Consider the following 24,750-nt stretch of genomic DNA (forward strand, 5'->3'; position numbering starts at 1 on the left):
GCACAACTAATCATCCTCACGGTTGTTTGTTGGTGTCATTTCTGTTGTTGTTTTGCTTCAGAGGTTCACTTCACGACACCTGCTTGATTTCCTTCTTCCGCTCCAGTTCAGACAGTTGGCCAACAAAACGTGCAGTTCTCCCAATCAGCCCTGTGTGTCTTTTAGCTCCAAACAGTGCTGAGATGTTTTCACTCTGTTGCTCTTGCTGAGAGTTTGGAGACGTCGTTGTAAAGCGTCTCTGCTCGTCTTTGATATGAATGAATCTGGGCCGACTGGCTGAATCGAGGCTTCAGTCCTTCCGCAATCTGAAAACAAGGACAGCCGGGAATCTTTAGAACAGCGGCCGCCAACCTTTTCTGCACCACGGCCCAGTTTAATTTGAGACAGGATTTTCAGTATTTTTTACGGACCGGCATGAAAACTGTGTTATTTTCTAAATATGAAATTAAACGAGAATCCACTGTGTACTCGTTTGGAACTTTATTTAGCAGCGTCCTCTGAACATGGCGACAACAACACAACATGAGTAACATATAATAATACACTTTTTTTCTTTCTCAATACTCCAAAGGCTGCTGGTCTTTTAATGCAGGGTGCTTGGTCTCTGCGTGGCCAAGCAGTTTTGAAGGCTTCACTGCCTCATTAGAGAGCCTGCTAAGCAGAGTGGGCTTGTTGCGTAGGAATCTTCTGTCCAGATAAAGTTAGCGGTAGGACTCCTGGTATTGTCTGTTCAACGCTGCTTTCTTTTCCTTGGAAGTCGTGGGCTCTTCTGTCTCCTCACTGGACCTTTTCCTCTTTCCAAAAGGCGTTTGTTTTTGTGGTACTCACAAAAATGGGTCAACCACAATTAGTGTTTAAACACTGGCAATATGTTAAATTGTTTTGTTTATTTTCATTCATTGGTTTGTTTATAATTTTATACAAATTATTTGAGTGTTTGGGTGGCATTTATGTGTAAAGTACGAGAGGGGGGAACTTCTGTGTTGGGGCGAGTTGCGCTGGGGACAGGTAAAGGGGGCGGCGCCTTCCCTGTTTCCTCAGATGCATTCTGGAAAAAAATCCAAAGCACCAACTGTGTCTCCGCCTCTCCATTCAACCGGCTTTATACAGGTACAGTATTTGTTATTGTGGTCCTCCATCCTGGGGACCCGTAACATTTTCACTCATGTTGCTAGCTAGCTTGCTGGCTAGTGGTTGGTTGAGTCTAGCGGAAACGTATCACGGGACCGAGACAAGCGCCTTGACACGTGTCAAATAGAGTTGTTCAGATTTAGATAATAAATAAAAGCAGAATTATTTTAACGCAAGTTAATTATTATTTCTGTGCGGCCCGGTACCAAATGACCCATGGACTGATACTGGTCCGAGGCCCAGGGGTTGGGGACCGCTGCTTTAGAGCACCCAACCTGACCCCCCCGCCCACCCACGATACCCCCCTACGACCCGGTTGAAAAAAATAAGCAAATGAGCTGAGCAGTAGGGTGACTCACACGGAGGCGCAGCCTTGTTGGCAAACAGACAGTCAGTATCATCCTATTTTTATCATCCTACAGTTATGGCAAAAGAAAAAAATAATAAATGAAAAGAAATGTATGGCGCGATTCCCTGCTGGACTCCGCCGTGACGCAACGTTACCTCTGCTTTACCTTTGTGTATAGACAGACGGAATGTGTGTGTTGTGAGTACAAGCAGGGAGGAAGACAGCGGAATTTTTTTTTTTTTTTTTTTTTTTTTTTCGAGGGCAGCGCAGTTGTTGCCAAGCACAAAAAAATACCAACCAGAGTATTTCAGTCTGCTCGCACTCACACGTGGGCTGAAAAACCTGCCTGGTTCAACAGCAGCCAGCAAACAAACAGAATGTGTGTGTGCGTGTGTGTGTGTGTGTGTGTGTGCGTGTGTGTGTGTGTGTGTGTGTGCGTGTTATCTGGAGGTTGTTCAGTCGCCGGCTGAGCACTTCTTTGCAAGGCTCCATTGTTGGTTGAGCATCTGATTGTCATCTTCACAGCAGCTGTGGCTGCGTCATGGAAGAGCTCTCCAGCCGACGCTCCTCACAAGGCCTCCAGCGCTTCCTAATAACTCTCACATAATGGAGGAAAAGTGGAGTGGCTCCTGAAAAAGAGAGAGAGAGAGAGAGAGAGAGAGAGAGAGAGAGAGAGAGAAAAAAAAAAGTGTGATTGCCGCGGACGCATTTCTGCAGCTGTTTGCCTGCTGCCTTTGGAAGACATAAAAAAATGTTCAAAACTCCCTCCGTCAGTCAAGGTCAGCGTCTCTGCTGCACTTCAGGAATCAAACATCTTGCAGCTGACGTCTTACCCACTGTCATTTTTTTCTTCATCTCCTTTTTTTTTTTTTTTTTTTTGGCAAACCTGAAGGCGCAACAGCCCACTTCCAAACTTGCGATGTCACCATTGCTCATCCTCATCGCAGGAGTCACGGCACGTTTTCACCCCCGTGAAGGCGGGAGGAGCGAAGAACGAGTGCAGAGTGACGACATCTGGGAGTCCAGGCAACTTCTTTTTTTTTTTTTTTCAAGAACTATATAAATATTTATCTTTTTTTTCCCTTTTTAGTTACATCTGCCCAAATAATGAAAGCGCCCCTCGCATTTGTGTGTGTGTGTGTGTGTGTGCATGTGTGTGTGTTGTTCACCCATTGGCCTGAGGAGCTGCCGGCCCACGAAGTGCAACACGTCAGTAGAGAGAGAGACGTCTCACTGGGATTCTCATGGAAGATATGTATATATCTATATATATATAGATATATCTATATATATCTATATATATATATATATATGCGCTCTGGCTCCTCATCCTGTCAGAAGCTTTCCGACACCGACTGGAAGATCCCAGACTGGAAGATCCTAGACTGGAAGAACCCAGATTCGAAGAGCCCTGGCTTCCTCTCATGAAGTCACTGCTGGGAAAACAGAACATTTCAAGTGAGAGCTGCAGTTGAAGCAAAGTTGTATTATACAAGCAAGGGTCAGACCGGCTGAGAATAAACCTCGTGAAAAGTGCAGAGGAGGAGTGACCTAAAAATTAATCTGTTTTTGCACTTTTACCCCATAAATTGAAATAATGTTTGACTGCGGAGCAAAACATTCTGATCCAAAAATGAAAAAGCTCTTGTTTTGAAGCTGCTCCCAGGTCAAACAGAGAAACTTCCACCGTGTGGCGTTCAGGGGCTGCAGGCCGGACGCGTTTGCACGAGGCCTGTCTCATAACTAATGCATGACTTTTGATGAATCGCTCAGTGTTGGGTTTCGCCCATTGATCGCGACACCACCAGCGCCAGATGAGCACATTGTAGTCGCTGTCGTGTGATGTTTTCATTGCATTCATTCCACCCCCCCAAGTCATGTATCTCAGATGATAGGTCACGTGAAACCGCCAGTGTTGTAGACAAGACCGCACACATCAAGAGCAAGACCTGATCCAGACTAGAGAGTATCAAGAACCAGACCAGACCAAGACACTGGGAGGTCGAGAGCGAGACCGGACCAAGACTCTGGATATCAAAAAATCACAACAAAACAGAACAAATTACCTTCTTTTATTTTATTTATTTTTTTATTTCAAGTTTGCTTCTACAAAAGTTGAACAGCTACATTTTTTTTTTCTGGAAGGTGTATTTTAATCATTTTCTTTAACATTTTGCTGCTTTGCCAGATATTTTTGAACCATTAAAAAATAGCCTCATAAAATTGGAAAATAAGTTAACGAGGAATAATTTAACTGAACATGATGGCCTGCCAAGTCTGAAAAAAACGCCTAAACACCTTGAACGTCTCAACTCGAAAAGTAAAAATACACTCATCTCGCTCATGGTGGTGGTGAAAGACTTCAAAGTTCTGCACGGCTCTGAGGATGAGGAGGTGAAACAAAAGCTTTTCTGTTATTATCATATCATTGAAGTGTTGGCTGAGTCTCCACTGGTTTTGATCAAATATCCCCCAGTCCTCCCAGTCCAGTCCGAGACCGGACCCCGTCAAAAACCCTCAGAGTCCGAGACCGAAACCAACCTAGAACCCTAGAACCATCGAAACCGGCGCGCGCGTCCCTGCGGCTAAAGAGAAGAACCTAGATTTCACCTCAGGGAAAAATCAACATCCGGAAAGGTGCAAAACTCGTTTTGGGGCAAGTTTTGTTTGGGGTGGATTCCAGGACTCCTTCTCCAGAACCCGAAGGCGGCCCGACTCGAGTCGCCCTCGACTGAAGGCACGGCGAGCTAGCTAGTTAGCGTGACTGCTGCGGCGGCGGCAGTTTCACCAGAGCAGCTGTTATTCTCAGTGTCGGAGGGCGGAAGAACAAAGAGCGGCTCTGAAGGCTCCAGGTTTGTTGCTTTACTCCTGCGCAGCTTTTTGGCAAAAACCCTCGCCTGAAAACACGGCAGGTGATCAGAGCTGAACCTGCAGCGCTGCTCGCAGCAGTTAAAGAGCCTCAGACTGACGACGTCTGGAGAAAAACATCTCATTCGTGGTGGATGGAAGGCTGTGGTGAGGCTTGATTCCTGCGGGACATTTCCCCTCCTTCCCTGCTAATGCTAAAAACCTCTGGGCTCATCATTTACATAGCTCACTGTCAATGTCGACATTTTTTTTCTTTTTGCACCGAAAACAGTCTTCAACAATCTTCTCCTTGGGAATTTGCATTAAGGCGCCAGCCTGCATAGGAAATGAGGTGTGCAGGTGCTCGGTATCGTATTCCCTCATCGACACTCAAGCACCTGCTCGCGACTCTGCGCATGGAATATTTACAGCGGCGAACGATGGCATTTCCATTTCCAACATATGCACGTCTGCAAATGACTAACATATGCGGCCGCTTCCTTCCAGCAGCACAGCAGAAAACACACAAACACACACTCAGACTCGTGGGCTGCGTCGATGGCTAACTACCTGCTAATGTCCGCTAAAACTGAAATAAAAATGTCGACCTCTTGCCCCAAAATCAAGGATTTATCATCTTCACTCCGACCAGGTGAACTTGCCGTCGGGGCCCTTTGCAGTTTACATGTCGGCCACATTTCAGCCAGTTTCCTCAGGACCTTCCACTTCTCCTGGGGGACTATAGCCACCGGGCTCGGCGCTCTTTCTGTTAAGTGCTCTTGTGGCGCCTCTGATTCAATTAGGCCAAACCCGCTGCGTGAAACACGGGACGAGTCGATTCAAACGACTCCTGGTACTGCAGTAACGGGGAAAAGAATCGGTGACGGATTTCCAACAAGAGTGAAATGGACTGAAAAGGCGAAGGTCACTTGACAGAGGGAGCTAGAACCACGTAGCAGCCGGTGAATCTCCAGATCGGCGTTTTTCAACTGGTGGGTCGGACAGCTGTGTTGATTGGTTTGCAGCTTCATGGGCAGTTTGCCCCCCCCCCCCCTTTTTTTTAAGGGATATGATAATTGATTGACTTAACATGAAGGAGAGTCGGCTGGCATTTTTATTTTTGTGGAATAAATTTGAGTGCCGACTTCATGATTAGGAAAATAATGTGGCTCCTGAGACACCACCAGTGGAGAACCACTGCACTAAATCAATCGCCTGACACTTAAAAAAAAAATCAAAAGGCCGTCAGATTGGTTCAGTGAAGAAAGGGTGGGGGGGGAGTCATCAGATTATACATCAAATGTTGAGCTGAGGCTATAAAAAAAAATCTAATTGTTTGACATTTACATTGTGGACGCACACAGCTGTCTGTCAGTAACACTTGAAGCCTGGGAACACCAAAGCAAACACACAAGCAGCCTGGTTTATATTTGCTGATGCCTCTCAAAGCTCCGAGCCGACGAGGGCGCCTGTCAACGCCGCCGACTTCCACCTCGAGCTCCAGCCCCACAACAAGCGGGCGCAGCCGCACAACAAGCGGACGCAGCCGCACAACAAGCGGACGCAGCCGCACAACAAGCAGGCGCAGCCTCCTCACTGGTCGACCTCTTCCATAAAAACACTGTGCGAGTGCAACAACTCAGCCACGCAGGCCTGGACTTGCATCCGCAATCTGGCAGCCAAACCCGTCCTTTACTGCATTTGGCAGCAGAGATGTTTTTGCACAACTCTGTAGTGTGTGTGTGTGTGTGTGTGTGTGTGTGTGTGTGTGTGTGTGTGTGTGTGTGTGTGTGTGTGTGCGCGTGGGGGGAGTCGAGGGGTGCAAGATGTTGACGCTCAAAAATGAAAAAAGACAAGTTTCAGAAAGGGCTCGCGGCAAATACACAACTCCGGCTAATGAAGTGCGGCGCTCGCAGCTCGCCGGCAGTCGCTCACTTGCTTCAAAGGCGCCAGCGTGTCAAATTCTTATTACAACCTGCTTGGTGATTTTGTTCCCCTACAAATGTTTTTAAAACCTCTTCAACGTGATTGGGGGCACTGCCACTCTTTTTTCTGCTCATCATGGATGTTGGCACAATCCATCTGCTGTATGGTGGCTTCAGTTCATCTGCATGTTTAAGAGGCTTCAGTAGCTCCTGCCAGCCAGTGTGTGTTTTCCAAAGTAGCACTTAGCATTCTGACCACTGATACCATGCCATCATTGGGGACTAACAACTTACATGTCATTATGTCTTTTAATTACAAAAATAAAGAAACTGCAATCAGTTACATTACTCAAAAAAAATGTCATTAAATTGCAGTTATAAAGTACTAAATTATTCATGATTACAATTTTAATTGCATCTCACTGTTTCATCCAAAAATCTTTGCAAAAATGTGATTGATTTTGCTGATTTCAAAGATAGTAGGTTGTGCGTCCCTGTTTCTGGATCTCAGAATGACATCACAGTAAACATGAAAAAGGTAGTAAAAGGTACTGAAGTTTGTCCTTGTCATGGCAGTTTGTTGTTGTTATTGTGTTACTGCTGGAAGCTCAACACTGTCCGGTCTAACCAGTTGAGAACATTGATTCAAAAATGTAATTATTTACATTACTTTGATTAAGTAATTGAAATAGTCATACTACTTTTACATTGTAACCAAATACATTTGCAAAGTAATCTCCCAATCGGCACTGTACAATGCATGAAGAATGTTGCAATGTTGCATCAAAAATATTGGGAAATGAAAATAAAATGCAGGCTTGTAATTCAACGCTTTAAAAGGCTGAAACAATCACAAAAAGCAAAACACTCTGACTGAAGCCACTGTGACTTGACAGATTGCATAATTCCCCCCTGTTTTTTCTTTTGGAGTCGCAATTCATGCTACAACATGTTTTCCTTCCTCTGCTCAAGCTGTTTTTTCGTCCTCCTTCTTCGCTTCCCTTGAGCTTTGGCAAAGATTTGTGATTCGTACTGAAACAGTTTGGAGCTGATTTTTCATTAGTATCTACAAATGCTTAACAAAAAAAAAATTCTCTGCAGGGAGGCTGCAATCATTGTGTGTTTTCTGTGAGCGTCCTGGCTCCACGGTGTGACTCAGCACAAACTAGTTTCACTCAGCGGCTTTGATGGTCAACAATCTGGGCTGGGTTCTTTTCTTTTCACTCGAAGCGTCCTTGTGACGAGAGGCCGAGGGTGGATAAGTGGCAGAAACAATCCCCCGTCAGCACGCAACAACGTCATTGGAGGGTTGGAGGAGAAAGGAGGAGGAGAAACTGTTGCGTTGCCGGCTGGATCGGTTCGAGACGTCTTGGAGGGTTCACACTTTGATCACCAAAATGATAAATCACGGCTGTCGCAGGACATACCAGCACATTGTGCACGCACGCATGCTTTCAAGTCAAACGTGTGCCAGTTTGCCAAACCCTTCTGCCTAACGATTCAGCGCAGATTGGGGACGTTTGTGCTGTCTGTGCCCCGCAAAGGCTCGTGGGAAATGGAGTTCACCGTCTTGAAAAAGCCACAAACACGCACAAGGAGTCGGGAGCAGGTTGAGTAGCTGGTGTGACACTGACTCACGACTGAGGCTTGCGTAATTATTGCCCAATCACGGACCCCAGATAGATGAGCTCATCCAATCCAATCATATGTTGGAAAGCGCTCTGTTTTTTTGGCCAGTGATTGAAGCCCCGCCCACCACCCTTCCGTCGCCACCTGACACATTCCTGCTGGGCGCCGTCATCAAGACTGCTGTCACCACTGAGCTTTCACCTCGCCGCCACTGAGAATCCGGGCGAGGCCCCGGCAACACCTCCAGGCGGTGATACCTGCCACTTGCCCCCAGGCCTCTGTCAGGATCCGACTCCAACCCCAACACGCAACTAGAGAAAAGCGTCACAATGATTGTGTTTCATTTTGCCACAACAAGCTGAGGGATCCCCACTTGACTAATACTGCTTTCATCCTGGGAAATTTTCAAAAATCGGCCATGAGACGATTTCAACGAATGTCACCCAGCTTCCAGCTCAAGTGTCCACCTGTGAGCTCCACCTTTCAATTTATAGTTTGGGATTTCATTCCTTCAATTTTTAGATTTGCCTCATTGTTTGACAAGCACATATGGGACTAGTGAGTGGGAGTCAATCCCAGCTGTGTCTGCTGTTTCACTGCCTGCAACCCCTCCCCCGTCCCCCCGCCCCACTGATCAACTACCAAGCTAAAAATCTTAGAAGCAATCCAGTCCCATTTGTCACCCGCTGCCCTTCCCAGCCGCTCTCTGTTCCCTCTGTGAGTCACAGTTTGTCAAGGTGAACCCGACCCGACGGCGCCGCTGTCGCACCTTCCCAACCTATATGCTCTTTATGGGAGACTCGACGCCGCCTTTCCGGCCGTCCGGTGTGGGACCCCGTCTCTCCCGCGCAAACAAAAGGACAACTAGTTAGCCAATATCCTGCTCATTGTCCACTTGCGGCCTCTTTTAATTAAAGACCAACAACTGCTTTTGTGTTTCCCACAATGACATTGTCATGGAGCGGGAACCGCCGCCACCTCCCTTTGTGCGAGGACAGGTCGGCCACCTCGTCCTTTATTGAGGGGTGGGGGGTCGGTGAGTCACATCCAGGTGAGCCAGCGAGGCCTGACGGAGACCTGTGGTGAAAGAGGACAGCTTGTGCTGCTCACCACAGTGACTTTCAGAGAGATCACACTGGGCCCAGGGCAGCCAGGCCACATGCTCCCTCCTTCTATCACTCCCTCCTTCCATCACTCCCTCATTTAGTTTTTGGTTCTAGTTTTTGTTTTTGACCCGCAGCACCTGTCACTCCACATATTTTGCCCCCCAAATCCTTTCTCACTCTGTCTGTCTGTTCGCTCGACAGCAGGCCAGAGTGACATGTGGGGTGATGTTGGGCCAAAAAGCACAGATACACAAAGGACAAGTGCACAACACCAGGACTACTGATGCCCCATGCTGTTGCTCCTATTATCACAGACATGGAGGCACAGAGGGTGGATTCGTTGCTGGAAATGCAACATGACAGCTCAGAGATGAACAAAGCCAACTTTCACTGTCTCGGGGATTGGTGGCTGATTATCAGCTCACCTTAAAGCTCCACTTAATTACATTAAGCCGCGCCAGTCGCTAAAGGACAGCAGCAGTAGTGTGCCTCCATCTAGTGGCGATTTGAAGCAATAACACTCTATACTGCCAATCTACTAATCCAAATTCAAAACAATATATATATATATATATATATATATATATATATATATATATATATATATATATATATATATATATATATATATATATATATATATTATAAGTAATATTCACGCAAGCAGCCTAAAACCGAAGACATAATGTGAAGGAAACAATGAGGAACACAAACAAATCAGCATTCACTCAACTACAAAAGTTGTTCCAATGTGGGGACAGATTAGAACCCGCAACTGCGGACTGGAAGTGGCAGTGTTGACATGTATGTCCCCTTACTGCTCTCTGGTGGACATTTGGTGCGAGTGCAGTTCTGGCGCGGAGTTAAAGGGTGGATCGAGAGGAGGTCGTCCAGTGATGGGCGGACATGTGGTTCGAATCCCGACACCAACTGTCCACGTGTCCTTGGGAAAATTTATGTATATGTTTTTTTCTTCAAATTTTCAAAAGTTATATTTTTAAACTAAACTAATCATGCGTGTGGCAAGAAACAAGGTGAGTTTCTGTGTTTCCTGTAGATAAAGTGTGTGTTCTGGGGTTCCACCTTTGAAGTAAAGCTCGTGTCCTGCTCCTGGAACCACGTTACAGTTTCTGAATTAAAAACACTCATGCGGCGGCCGTTGATTCACAGACAGGCGAAGCTGCGCGGGTCTCTCAAGAACCCAATGTCAAACACAACATGCAAACCAAACTGCCGCAAATGAAACTCAACCAAGCAAACATTGCAAAATCAGCTCTTACTGTACTTCCGCAAACCGCCTCAACTCGCTCCAGTACCTTTAATAATAAGCACCCAAAACAAATCTAAAGAAGGGGAAGAAACACAGTGAACACAATAATTCGACATAATTGTTGTTGTTGTTGTTGTTGTTGTTGTTGTTTGTTTTGTTTTTTTTGTCTTAAAACGGCGAGTTCACTTCACTTCCAACTCCAGAACAGACAGTCTATAGGCACTGGGGTCTGGGGTACAGTCAAATTAAACATCATATTTAGCTTGTGAGGTGCCTTATTATCAACACTTTATCATAATAATGACCATACTCCTCACACAAGGAGGGGAAGGACAGAAAAGCAATGACGATCTGATGGTGGACAGAGACGGAGAAGAGGACTGCTCTTTCTCCTCAACATGCACCCTTTCAAAGGAGGAAAGAAGAGACATTTTCAGCTGAGCCCTGAGTGTTTAGCGGCAACAACCTCCCAAAGCATTTGCATTGTATGGCTTTGATCCTCTCCTCGCCGTGTCTCAGCGCCGCTAAGCTTCCCTCAGATCACCATTGTTCCTGCGGCAGGATCCCAAACACAGTTTCAGCACAAACACTCAGCAGATCCACCTGTGAGCAGAAAACACCACCACTGTAAAACCTGTCGATAATAAATTCACCTAAAATCTTGTTGAAATGTTTATGCTTTCCATGACTTTCTATTGAAACCTCTATTTAGAGGTGATTGTTTCCACATTCTGCTTTGGTGTGTGCTGCTGATGTTCATGGCTTTATGAACATGAGGCCCACAGAGATTCCACTGGTCCTGGTAGTCTGACATGAATTCTCTTCTTTCCTACACTTGATAAAATATTTTCCAACCACTTGCATTCCATAAAGGTGCAATAAAACACTGATTTATACATCACTGTGAAATAACTTGTAAATCCTCTAACTGTCCATAGATGTAAATATCTTCTTTATTTTCCTTTCTTACTCTGTACATTTTTAATATATTTCTTAATAATGAAAATATTTTTTCTTCTCCTTGCATCATATTATTGCTGTAATGATGCATATTTCCTCAGTACGGGATTACTAAATGCATTCCATTCCATTCCATTCCATTCAAAGTGGCTCAGACAAATTTTATTCTGACAGGAAGATGCACCAAAGCTGGCGTGCTCCCTAGCGCCCCCTTGGTCAGTCCCCCACCTCGCTGCTCAAGTGCTGGAGGAGGAGGATTACAGATGCAGAACCACGAGATGGCGCCTGCGTTCCATCCCATTGTCGCACTTTTGTAGTCTTTATTCTTTTTTTTAATTTGTTGTCATTGTCTTAAAGTATATTAACATAACGCTTTACATCATCCCTGTTTGTTCCTGCTGCGAGCTTAATGACACACGCAATCTTTTTTTAGTAGCTTTACATAAGAATTTTAAAAGACGCACGACACGTGCCACTCAGTATACATTGTTATATGCAAATAAATTAAGCTTATTATCCATAATGCTAGGACATTTTGGGGCATAATGACGTAAAACTAATTCAAGACAATTCAATTAAAATAATACGTTTTTCATTTACGAGAGAGAGAATTAAAAAAAAAAAAAATCAACAGCAACAAAACATTTGCATAGAGGCTGAGCATTGTGTTTTAGCTAAGATAGTAATCTTCTCTAAAATGTTTAGCTGTCTAACATGTTGCAAGACTCTTTCGTGTCATTAACATGAATATGAGTACAGTTTCTTAAGTGAAATGTCATATTTTGATGCTGAAATTTCACAAGGGTTATTGATTTAAATTACGTATGTATATATACAACACATACAATACACACACACACACACACACACACACACACACACACACACACACACACACAATATAAAAAATATGAGGATAGAGAATTGATGTCACTTCCGCTTTCGGTGATTGCTGAGACGCAGCACCTGGCGACGTTGCAGCAGAGACGGAGCAGATGAGAAGAGAATTGGGAGGAACGAGCGGCGACCAATTAAGCAAATTTGACGGTTAAAAAGTGGATTTTGATTCAGGAAAAAGCATCTACCTGTTCGGGAACCGACAGGTATCATTACGAAACTAAAACAACGTTGGTTTCGGTGAGTTTTGTGTTTGTTTCATTGTATTTTACCGTGTCATGTTTTACTCTTTTTCTTTCATGACAAAGGGTAACACGTAGCTGTCTGCGGTTGAATTATTTGTTGCACACTGTTATCAAGTTATTTTGTTGTTTATGACTGAGTGATACTGTGAATATCGCATGAATGTTGTGTATTATGTAGTTTTGTCTGAGACGGAGCGAGTTGGAGGAGATCGCTCCGCCGCCAAGTTGAGCTAAAAAAAAAAAAAAAAAAAAAAAAAAATCCTGTAGCTAGTTTTAGTCTAAAGCAGAGGCACATAGTTAAAGACATTTATCTATATACTTTGAAGATTTATTGACGTTTATTTATTTTTTTTTTCTTGGTCGGGAACTTGGATTTTGGACGTGACGAGAAGCAGCATCGGTGTGCAGGCGTGCACACACATGAAATGGACAAGATGGCGAGCCAGACCCAAGATTTCACTTGGTAACTTCTTACCAAAGGGGGTAGGAGTACCAGACTTTTGAGCTGAACCGGGAACAGAGATTTTTTTTTTTTTTTTTTTTTTTTTTTTTTATCGAACTGAGAACTTTGAATTTTGACTTTGAATTTTGACTAGTTGCAACATTCTTTTTTTATTTTCCTTGAACCAAATCGGACTGAGTTTTTTTTTTTTATTGAACTGTTGAACCTACGTTTTCAGTTGAGCAATTGATTTAAGGTGGAAAACCTTTCTTTACTTTTGTTCATCTCTGAGTGTACTTTGAATTGTAGTGGTCCACTGTTATTTTCCTTTTAGATTTAAAATCCTTTACCGTGCAGGGAAATAAATTAAATTTAACTACTAAATATAATAAATAGAAATAAAATAGGAGTCCTAAATAGTTCTAATCTAGAAAGGTCAAACAACCTAATTTACTTTAAATTAGTTCCCAAAATAGCTAAAAAGAGGGACAGTGACTAAAATACTTTCTTTTTTCTGCTTTGTGTCTTATTACTTTTCTTTTTTTTTTATATAGAACCTGCAGGAAATGTTCTTTGTGTAATGTGGTTTTTCCATGCTTAATTTTTCTGTAGTAAACAGCCGGCTTTTATATAAAGTGAATGTCCCTGAGTCGTCAATCTTACTCCTACTCCTCCGACCCTAGAACTGGTCCAGTAGCATAGACAGTGTTGCAACACTTGGGCTACACACACATATGTATATATATATATATCAGAACCACTCTTCTTAAACAGATTAACAGTTTTGTCAATGTTCAGACACCATATTAGCAACAAGCCGTGTTCTAAACTGTATATTCAGTGCGTGAGCTCGGGAAGAAATGGGTATGAAAAATGGATGGATAGATGGATTGATACCAAACCCTGGCACGTCCCTGCTTATCTGATGGCGCCGCTTGACAGGAAGATGCACACTGTCTTCCTGTCAAGCGGCAATGTAATTGTAGACACAATTATGATTTCAATGGCGCAAACACTCAGCAATTTGAAGGAATCATCTTTTGTGTGTGTGTGTGTGTTCACTAACAACTGTCCTTAGCAATCTGCACATCACCCTTGTCTTCACCATAATTATTCAGCAATTACGAGCAGCGGCACTTGCAGGCTCCTGGCTGGGGAGGCTGCGGTATGAAGCTCGTCCAGCAGGTGGCACCGTTTCACTTTGGACTTTCCGTGGCGGCGGCGCTTCCATTCTTCAGTTGTTGTTTTTTTCCCCTTCCTACTTCAGTGGGTGGAGGGGGACGGACTGTGACTCAGTTGTGCGACATCACGATGCTATCCGGTGCCGCTCATTAATAAAAGGTAAAGGTTCCCCAGTCACATCAATGGAAGAGCCTCCCAGAGAACGACGTCATCCAGCCTCTGCAAGACCTCACTGGAGGGCTGCTGAGGAGCCAGTGAACCATGACTTACATCTCTCTCTCTCTCTCTCTCTCTCACTCTCACACACACCGAGTCAATTACGCTGTGCTGAGCCATGGTGAGTTCAGAATGACTCCAAAACTGGGTTAACAGCTGCCTGTATCCAATGCTTTCAGCGGCCTTCTCTCTCTCTCTCTCACATACACACACGCATGCACGGCCTCCATACTGCTGCCTATCTGTGCAGACAATTGGCCTGATTCTTCCAGCAGAAGACATACGACACGGGGCACAGAGCACCGAGTAACAAGGCCCAGTGGGACACTGGGTGGGTGGGTGGGGGTGGAGGGCATGGTTTACCTGCCACAGTGAGTAATATTCTTCGCCACAGCCTGTGTGTATGTGTGTGTGTGCACGCAAGAGAATGGAACACGTCCTCCCCAAATGTCCAGGCGGGTGGCCTGATCTGCTGCTGCTGCTGCAGGACCGTTTCCTAATATTTCTTTTTGTTTGTTTTTGTTTGTTGTTGTTGTTGTTGCTGCTCAGGGAGCTCATTTTGCGCATTTAGCAGTCAGACTCCGGGTGTCCAACTGCTTCGAGCTTCGAACTCTGACTTCAGTCGGACTAACGCGTTTCCATGCACTCCAGTTGTCCAGTCGGACCAAGGCGAAAAATTAGCTTTTCTCCAGTGTCATGTAAACGATGTCAATATCGACGTTTATGCGACGTCTCAGCCGAAAAATATAAAACCCCGCCTTGGACGTCACAGTCGCATCATTTTCCTGAGTCATTTCACGTGTCAGCACTCCTGCTGCACTGGGCCTGGATCTGCGTGGCTGCGCCTTCTCCCTCCACAGACAGGTGTCACCGCTCATGCTTGACATTGCCTCGGCACTCCGTAGCCGAGCCGCTGCTCCGAGTTTGCTGATGGCCAACAGCAGCACTTTATTTTTCGTTTATTTATGAATTTTCCAGGGTAAAAAACAAGCCCCCCCTTCCCCAATAATTAAAATAAGTCTTTTCCACTCATGTAATGGGATTAATGTGGGAGTCCCCGCCACCCCCAGCCGCCACCCCAAATTATGCAATTATGCAGATTTAGTTGGCAGCAGCTCCAAACGAGCCTCGGCTACAGGACTCATTTGCTGACTGCAACACTTGATTTGTGTGAAAAGCAAACATCTGTTCACTCCGCCTGCGTCCCAGCTACAACAATTACTGAGACGGAGGAGATGTTCCGAGCTCCACTGTCACACGTTTGCTTCTATTATTTATTTATTTATTTTTTCTATTATTTCTTACAATTTGGATAATTTTTGCCAGCTTCATCCTTGCTGCTGGAGCATATTGAGGCTAATTAACAGCCTGGCGGAGATTCCTCCCCGACTTGCTCTCCCTCCCTCCCTCCCTCTCTCACTCTCTCTTTTCATTTTCCCTCCAATGCTTTGATCACAGCAACATAAGCAACTGGCTGCCTCGTGCTCTGGGGGTGGGGTGGTGGTGGAGGGGAACAGGGGGTGCAGATAAGGATTGTTTATCTGCCCCCGAGCGTGCGGCAAATAAAAGGATCCCGTTGTTTTAGAGACACTGCGTGAGACAGCACAAGCTGCAGCAAACCACAACACACGTTGCAGTGGTGCAAATCCCCACAACTCTCAGCTCATCCGAGTCCTTCAGCCTCGTGATCTCAACACGGGCTTGAACATTTAAAAAAAAAAATATCATTAAGAGGTAAATATCCTCATGCACTGAAGCAGCAAAACACTAGTCCATTAGAAGATTGGCCGATTTCTAAGTCCAAATTTAGTCCTGAGCACCTGCGAGATGTTTCAAGATTTACCATAGTGAAAAGATAATAGTGATAATAGTGATAAAAAAAACATTTAGTGAAAGAGAGAATGTAACTGCCAGAATCAAAAGCACACAAACGCCACATCATGAAAACTGATGGTCCAGGATTTCTAGTAAACTGTGGTGCCAAGGTGAAGTGACCAAACCCTGGGCAGTCCTTCATGGAATTCAGAAAAAAAAGTCATGACCAGCGAAGAAGAACGAAACTCCAGTTCACTTGATGCCAACAGATCCCAGTTAATGTTTCACATCAGGCCTTTTGTTTTTGTACTGTGCGAGTGTGACACTAATGATCTCAGTTAATGGGCAATGTGCGTCCTCTCATCTGCGGTTCTTTCAGAATTTTTAAACATCGGCACAATTTGCATCATCTTGTAACGTCTTGTGAAGTGACAATTGTTCTCCCTGCTGGGTTTGTCGAACTGCGCCAGCTGTTTGTGCCACTCAGATCAAAAAACAATCAGGACGCGGTTAGCTGTGTGTGTGTGTGTGTGTGTGTGTGTGTGTGTGTGTGTGTGTGTGTGGGTGGGCGGGCGGGGGGGTGTTGAGTCTTCCTCGATGACTCTACTCCGGATGAGTTAGTTAGCAGTGACGATGGATATGTGAGGACACATATCCATCGTTGTTTCATTGGTTTTCACATGGAGACGGCAGAGTTACAAGCGAATAAAACACTTTTCCACACACACTCTTACACACGCACACACATATACACACACAACAACAGGGCCACAGCGTCACGATTTCGTAAATGTGGTTTTATTAATAATAATAACAGTATCTCTTTTTAATGAACATTGCAGATACATAATAGAAAATAAACCAGAAAGAAGAGACTCGGTCTCCAGAGTCGTGAAAGTGCCTGGGATAATTCTGTGCTATATATCGTCGTCGCTATTCGCCCAGCAATGTCATAATCATAATCATCATCATCATCATCATCATCATTATCATCATCATCGTCATTGTCTTGGCGGTTGTTGCCATCCGAGGTGCCAGAAAAGTTTGATTCCTTGTGAAATAATAAAATAAAAACAAAAAAAAAGAGGTGAAGTGCTTAGAAAACGCAAATATCTGCCTCACACGGAGCACCAAACCCGTCTGTCCATTTTCCACTCGGGATTATTCCCCCCACACCCCAGGATGATGGACGTTGGTATTTCATGAAAATGGCTCGATTGTCTTCATCTTGGTCAGGTTATGGTCTCAACTGTGCGCACAGAGCCAGGCGCTCAGCTCCACACAACTCTCAGCTTCCACTAAGGGGAAAAAATAAATAAAAAATAAGTAAACAAAGTCTGATGAATTGAAAATGACTCGTTGTCACCAATTGGTTGAAAAATCCCCTCACCACAAATCTGAAGAGGCCTGTACGAAAATAGTCTGTGGAAGTAGATTTAAAAGGACATAAATTGCAAAAAGGGTCAGTATTAATTTATTATTTCCCATAAAGTTCTTTATTTTGAAAATTGAGCTTAGACCTCTGTTTGCTCCGCCACCCTTGGAGTGATATCAGTGGCTGGTTGGAGTCGCTCTGGGTTTTCAAAAAAATGGGACCAATCACGAGGGAGGATGGGTTTCTAGGAGCCTACCATCTTCCATCTTTGCGATGTCACTGCTGCTGGTAGGGGTGGGATGAGGGTTGGGAGGTGTGAGGGGGGCTTTTGGTCAGCAGGTCCATTACTTCCTCTATAACAGAATTCTTTCATTTGTTTTGTATTTTTTGATTAACAACTTAAAGCAGTCCTTGCTAATTCACAAGTAAGTAGTACTAGCAAGCGTCACGACCAGTACCAGGAAGTGAGAGGCCCCACAAAACAGAGTCGGCGCCAACTAGTGGCGAGAACAGAGCCGCTGCTTGAGAGGGGATGGGTGGGAGTGACGGGCGGGGGTTTGAATCAAGGCGGTACAGGCTCCGCCCATCTGCACTGACATCATTGTGAGTGAAGCTCCGCCCCCCTTAAACCAACCCTCACACGGCTGCCCAGACTCATCAGAGTGAAAGTAAAACTTTCAAAACAACTTTAAAAAAACAACAAGTAAATTAAATCATGTTAACAAAAAAAAACCAAGCATTTTGTTCAGGGTAAGACGTTTAGTGAACAACCTGTGGATTCCTGTGAGCGCTGCACTTCCACTCAACAAACAGCATTTATTTTCCACTTAAGTTTGGCCTCAACTCTGTCTTTCAGAAACTTTATCGGTATAACTTCTCGAAGCAAATATCCCTCAGTTACAAAAATAGACTTCTTTTTTTTTTCATAAAATAATACACATAATTAATTTCTCGGTGATATACTCATCTGTTAAGGTAAAGAGCAAGGCTATCTTTTTTTCCTTCTGCTTTTCTTCTTTTCAAATAAAATGTTACTGTGTGAGAAACAAGAGATGCGAAACCTAGCACCATTCATCATACCCCCCCCCCACCCCCCCGCCTCCCCTTTCACAGATATGACTTTCGTCTCTGCGCTCCCACACGTTCAGTTGGGAGAAAAGCCAACATTTAACTCCCAAGACAAAAAAACCCAAAAAACTAACCAAAACCCCTCAGGACTCTGAATTTTGCATATTCTGGTTGAGCCCAGATTCCCAACAACAAACATGGGAGCCGGAACCGCAGACCCATGCCGGTCCTCAACCCCCACACCCCCACCCCACCCGCGCCAAAAAAAATTCTCATAATACTACCCATAAGCTCCATAAACTACATCAGCCATCAAATGAAGAAAAAGAAAAAGAAAAACACCTCACGGGCCGACGCTTCCACTCTTTGTACAAACCGAACCTAAAGAAAGCATTAAAGAAAGCATTGAGCGAGTCCTGGAAAACCGAGGTTAAAACGTAAACCAGAGACGTGTCCCAAAACACTGATGCTACAAAGAATTAGAAAGAAAACAACAAACAAACATAAAAACCCCCCAAAAACATATGTACAGGACCCTGTAATCCTCGACTTCCTGGGGTGTCGCAGGTGTTGCAGGTGTTGGCTGGAGTGAGGCGACTGTTTCTACTGGAGCGCCCTCTTTGTTTCCTTCCTCCCCCATGTTGCTGCTGTTGTCCAGTTTCACTAAAAGCTCCTATCGAGCCCCTATCTGCAACTTCACCCGTCCGTCTGTCCGTCCGTCCGGTTGTCCACCTCTCCGCGGCCCCACCCTTGGTGTTTGGCGACGAGTTCAAGGTCTGCGGGACAGTGTGGCGTCACCAGATGACGCTGGAGATGCTGGTCTCCCGCGGCAGCAGCGGCAGCAGAGCGTTGTTGCCGTGTGCCTCGTCCAGGCTCTGCTGCCGCGCCGACTTGGCCAGCGGCAGCGGCTGCAGCGGCTGCAGCGTCTGCAGCGTCTGCAGTGTCTGCAGCGGCGGCGGCGGCGCCCCCCGCTGGCCGTTGAGGAGCGTCATGGGGATGTTGCAGTAGGTGTGCTGGCCCGGCGGCAGGTCGTAGTCGTAGCCGCGGTAGTAGTGTTTCTGCCTCAGCTGGGTGTGGCACGAGTTGTGGAAGGAGGCCGAGCGCAGGTCCGACTGCTGCTGCTGCTGCTGCTGCTGCTGCTGCGCCGCTGCCATGGCGCTGGAGGCGGCCGCCGCCACCGAGATGGCCGAGACGCTCTGCAGCTCGCCGAAGGCGCCCCGCTCGCTCACGTCCAGCACCTGCTCGTGCGAGAGGCCGCCCACCGCCGCGTGGGCCCGCTTGAAGGGCATCTCGTAGAGCAGCTGCTTCCAGAACTTGGAAGAGAGGCGGCTGCTGCGCGGCCCGCGCCACTTGACCACCGTCAGCGTCTTGATGGTGTGTTTGAGCGCCTCCACCTCCTGGTAGTTCATGGTGCCGCGCAGCTCTGCGCACTCGATCAGGATGACCTTGATCTCGCCCGTGGCCAGCATGCTGCGCAGCCGCGTCTCCAGCTCAAAGATGCTCCAGCCGCGCCGCACCACGTAGCTCGGCGTCATGACGATGATGAGCCGCTTGCTCTGGTCCACGCAGCGCGCCACGTCCTCGATGTACGCTGCACAGGGGAGGGCACACACACCACATTTAAAGCCCTGATTTAAACGTTTTACTTTGGAAAAAGCTTAATATACTCCCTGTAAATATGTTGATAAAAGTGCATACTAGCAGTACAATAAATGTCATTTAGTTTTCCTACCATTAGAATGGTACTTATTTATATATAAGAATATACACAGAACAAGGGTCTTGCTCCCTGTCTCGCTCCAATATTTCTAAGGAAGCCTGGTGTGGACAATCCACACTCCGTATTTAGGGTGAACGCTGGTGTCCTCAAACAAACCAACGAAGAAGAAGATGGACCAGGCCACCGTAGCTCACTGGCAAGCTCAGGAGAGGGAGGGGGAGTGAAAGAGCACTGCAATCTAAAATGTAACCTCTTGATGTCGCTGTTTCTTATCAAAACCTACAAATGTTACACACTGAAGCATTTAGACGCAGCCGAGGTGGAGACGCTTCTCTCTGTCTGCGCCTGTTTCAAGTCCGGCCATTTTAGTTGCGTGCGATAGTGCAAAGATAAATGGAAGCCGCTAGCTGCTAGCCTTCCCGTCAAAATGTATCCAAAGGTGGATAATTTTTTTCCCGCTATCCCACATAGTTTGTTTGAGAGGCCGAGGATCATGTGAAACACTCCAGAGAACGTGTGTGTGAGAGCTGAGCCGGTAGTGAGATTACAGCCAATCTCAAAGTGTCTGTCTGTCTGTGTGTGTGTAAATGTCACAAAGCTTTTAGCCTTTTATCTGCAGACTGGAAGAGGCGGCTAGACGGAATTAACTGGACTTCTTTTCGCAGCCAAAGCTTACGATCCTTCCTGGTGTCTCCTCACAACCTCCTCCTCTTTCTGTGTTTCACGACAGCGGCGGCGCTGTCCGAAGCCAAACATAAATAAATTAAGGAAAATATGAAATGTGGAGGTCTTGAAAAGTTCCCCCTCCTCCTCCGTGTCCCTCTGAGAAGAAGGGTTCTGCTGCCAGGCTCCACCTGGGGCTTTTCGTGGGGTGGGCGGCTCCTTGGAGCTGATACTGCACCCTGGTGGGGCTCGGCAAAACTCAATTTGGGGTTAAATCAATCATTAAATCAAGAGAAAAATGCAATCTAATTTACTATAGGTGAGCTCTTCATCTATCTATCTATCTATCTATCTGTCTGTCTGTCTGTCTATCAAGTTTTGGTGTTGTGTAGTTCAAGGGACACATGGAAGGAACAGCGAAAACACAAAGATATTTCTCAAAATTTCAATGGAGAACAGGACAAATGCATCCGTAAATGTTTTGCAATAAAAAGGGAGTAGAAGGTTTGGTTCATTTATGGTAAGTCAAGAAGGATAAGTTAGTCAGGCAGTAGTTAGCGAAGATATAACGGAGCATGATGACTTTTTGTCATCTAACTAGAGTCGGAGTTACTCGCTGTGACACTTGGGTGAGTCACCGAAAAAATAAACTCTGGCCATCTTCTCTCCATATTTTATCTCTGACTTTCCGATGTGCCAACCAGATGGACACCACGACCTCCAACCGTCACGCAGCACAAATTAAAGTGACTCATCCGAAACTTTGCAAAGTCAAATACGACGGGAAGTTTACCGTTCAGATGGACACAGAAAGGACGTTATTTACGACCGTTTGTAACCTTAGGCTCTTCTGGCGCAAAGTTAATGTAGATTGTGGTATATTATATGTTGACTCATCACAAAACAACAAACAAAAACAACATGAAGTCATCACAGTTTTTCAGGCTTTGACCTAAACCACATCAATCATCAGCTGAATCACATCTTCTGAAGCAGAAACCTTCATCACTGCGGGGGGGAAAAATCCATGTAAAAAGGAAATACCTCTAAGTAGTCTTGTGTCATCCTGGAAATGATCATTGGTGAAACCTAAACATAGATATTAACATTTGCATTAAAAGGATTAGCAGAGAAGCATTTTGTTGCTGTTGTTTTTGTTGTTAGCAGCAAAAGTGGCAACACTCTTGTGTGAGTGCGGGGACACGACTCTGGCATAAACTGTGTTCTGACCCCAAAAGGTGCGGTTATCGCACCAACCCGTTTATTCCAGTTTTAATATGGGATTGACAGCATTAGACAGACAAGGCAGGCCTTTTATGAATTCATGTTTGAGTGCACAACCGATTTAGGAGGCACGTTTCGTCAGCAGCTCCTGAGGAGTCACATGGTGGGACCCCACATGACCTCACCGTGTTTCCCCAAAGTTGCTGCTGCTGATGACGACCATCTCACCCACTGATCACATGATGACTCAGGTCCTCATGGGAACTGGGATGTTTGCGCGCAGGTTGGTGTGCTAAACCACCATGGCGCTAGCATCTTTATCAATCCTTGCATTTTTTATGCCGTTTTTTTCCCATATTACAACAGTAACCTCCCCCCCCCCTCCCTCCATCTCCCACCCCACCTCCCAATGGATCACATAACCACACTGAGGGATTGGTCTTAGCGACGGCGCCGGGTGGGATGCATCATGCTCTACTGGAGGCTAACGGAGGCTAACGGCAGCGATCGAGTCACTCCAATTCGTCCGATGGCGACGGTGTTAGTGAGGGGGGGATTCCATCAGAAGCAGACATGCAACTCGGGGTTCCATGCATTGGCATACACCCATGCAGTGTGTGTGTGTTCGGGGGAGGGAAGGGGGGGGGGGGGGGGCTGATGGTGCTTTGTGCTAATTATGTGCTAATAAGCGTTGACGCCTCCCATCTGCGTGTGACACGTGCTAACAGTGAGGCACCAACACCAACAGAGCGCAGTTGTCATTAAAAACATCAAAAAACAACCCCGAAAAAAACAATGATAAAACACACACAGGGTTTTGCACGTCTTCGCTCCCGACTGCAGGGACGAGACTCAGCAGCTGTTAGCCATTAGCGGCTAAACTGTACATACATCAAAAAAAAAACATCAGAGACTCATCATCGGCGCCTCGCTGGAGGCAGTCGGAGGACCAGCAGGTGGCACTATGCTGGTTATGAGTGGTGCCAGGCACCAAATTGACAGGAAAGCTAAAAGAAGAAGAAGAAGAAGAAGAAGAGAAAAAATATCTTGTCTGTGGAAGCTCTTGCCGTGGTGGCTGGGAAACCCCACGTCTTATTGTCAGGAGACAGTTTTCATCGGTTACAGCCAAGAAGGGAAGCAGCTACTCGTGGACTCATCTCGCACCAGCAGAGGGCGCAACTCTTTTAGAGTGAAACACCAAAGACCCAAAGACTGGCTTGGATGTCAAGTCTTCCAATTCAGAAGTCAATAAATACATGAATAAAATGCACAGACACAAACAGAGCAAATAAAACAAACAAAAACAGCTAAGATCAAATTAAAGAACTTGGTTTGGGAAGCAAGAGTCTTGTCAACTTATTCAGCCTATAGCACCGTGAGACACTGGAATGCAAGTACTCATATTCTACTGGTTCTGTGAAAAAGTGGTTTTGGTGCATCCCTAGTTTTTAATATTATTATTATTAATTGGCTCTTCCATTGCACATGAACACTGGTGAGCCTCACTTGTCGTTCTTTCAAAATGAATTTTTGAAGCCGCCCTCCAGAAAATGCGTCACCTCTTGGGGGAAAATCAAATTGGGAAAGGGGGAAATCAAAAGTCTGGGATGAAATGATGGTGTAGCCATGCCAACGACACGACACGACACGACTCCACAGCACAGCACAGGGGCCACACAAGCACAAAGCGAACAGAGGGACACAATCTCCAAGACAAGGCTGTGCTGAGAGAGAGAGAGAGCGAGCGAGCTTACTTCCTGTGGGGATCAAGTCCCTGTCTGGAATGAAGAGTTTATACCCATAATGCTTCTCCAGCACGTCGGGGAGGATCTCCAGGGCAAAGCGCTCCTCCTCGCGGCTCTCCTGGCTCCACTGGTCCGGCTCCACCTTGGTGTAGGACAGGTAGGCGTCGTAGTCCTTGTTGTCTGTGAGTGGGGGGCAGGGGGGGGGCAGCAGGAAGAGACAACATTCACTGTAATCTCCATTCACACTGGCAGCATGTCTTTCTTAATTGACAAAATGATTTTGTCATAGGTTTTTTCAGTCGGGACATCAGCTGCAGGAACACGAGCGCTCCTACGTTCTCACTCGGCCAGTGGCAATACAACAATGTACCACCTGATGCAGAACAGCCAATCGGGTGGCAGGTGGGAAAAACATTGACTGCGAGAGAAGAAAGTCGTGTATAGAATAAAATGAATTGAGGAGATAAAAGGCGTCAGTCTGTGGTGAGAACTAAATAAACCTCCACTGTAATGGTAGCGAAGAAGACACTCCATGGTCGGGAAGTCTTTCACTTTCAGAGAAGACGACAAAACAGACAGCTGTGTGGGCGATCAAGGGCTGCTTGGTGTGAGCTGGAGAGAAAGCGTGTGCGTGTGTGTGTGTGTGTGTGTGTGTGTGTGTGTGTGTGTGTGTGTGTGTGTGTGTGTGTGTGTGAGAGAGAGAGAGAGAGAGAGAGAGGCAGAGGGTGAACCTTGAAAGTGGAATGACCCTCATGTTGAATCTCCAGGAGAGAAGAGCATCTCAGGAATCTGTTCAGCCCCCTCACGCATCCCCACCACCACCACCCCTCCCCACCTGGCGCTTCACATTAAAAACAACAACAACAACAACAACAAACAAACAAAGCAAACAGCGGCCCAGTTGGCCGGCGGCTGTTTACAGCTTCTGGAAGAATGGAAAT

General features: G+C 45.9%; 1 protein-coding gene across 2 annotated transcripts in view; it reads right to left on the reverse strand.

The window, feature by feature from the left end:
* Positions 1 to 17,834: 17,834 nt before the first annotated feature.
* LOC142904876 (interleukin-1 receptor accessory protein-like 1) overlaps positions 17,835 to 24,750 on the reverse strand; it is a 130,870-nt gene continuing 123,954 nt past the window's right edge. The window contains exons 10-12 of one of the 2 annotated variants that reach the window (XM_076051249.1): positions 23,819 to 23,989; positions 21,885 to 21,929; positions 17,835 to 20,048 (exon numbers count right to left, since the gene is read on the reverse strand). In XM_076051249.1, the coding sequence (XP_075907364.1) occupies positions 19,252 to 20,048; positions 21,885 to 21,929; positions 23,819 to 23,989 (1,013 nt within the window). In that variant the 3' untranslated portion in view covers positions 17,835 to 19,251. The remainder of the gene's footprint in view (positions 20,049 to 21,884; positions 21,930 to 23,818; positions 23,990 to 24,750) is intronic. The other variant, XM_076051250.1, reaches the window with a different exon arrangement.

The sequence above is a fragment of the Nelusetta ayraudi genome, unplaced genomic scaffold (genome assembly GCF_046127955.1).
Source record: "Nelusetta ayraudi isolate G7.1 ecotype Tasmania unplaced genomic scaffold, CSIRO-AGI_Nayr_v1 ptg000134l, whole genome shotgun sequence".
NCBI classification, from domain to species: Eukaryota; Metazoa; Chordata; class Actinopteri; order Tetraodontiformes; family Monacanthidae; genus Nelusetta; species Nelusetta ayraudi.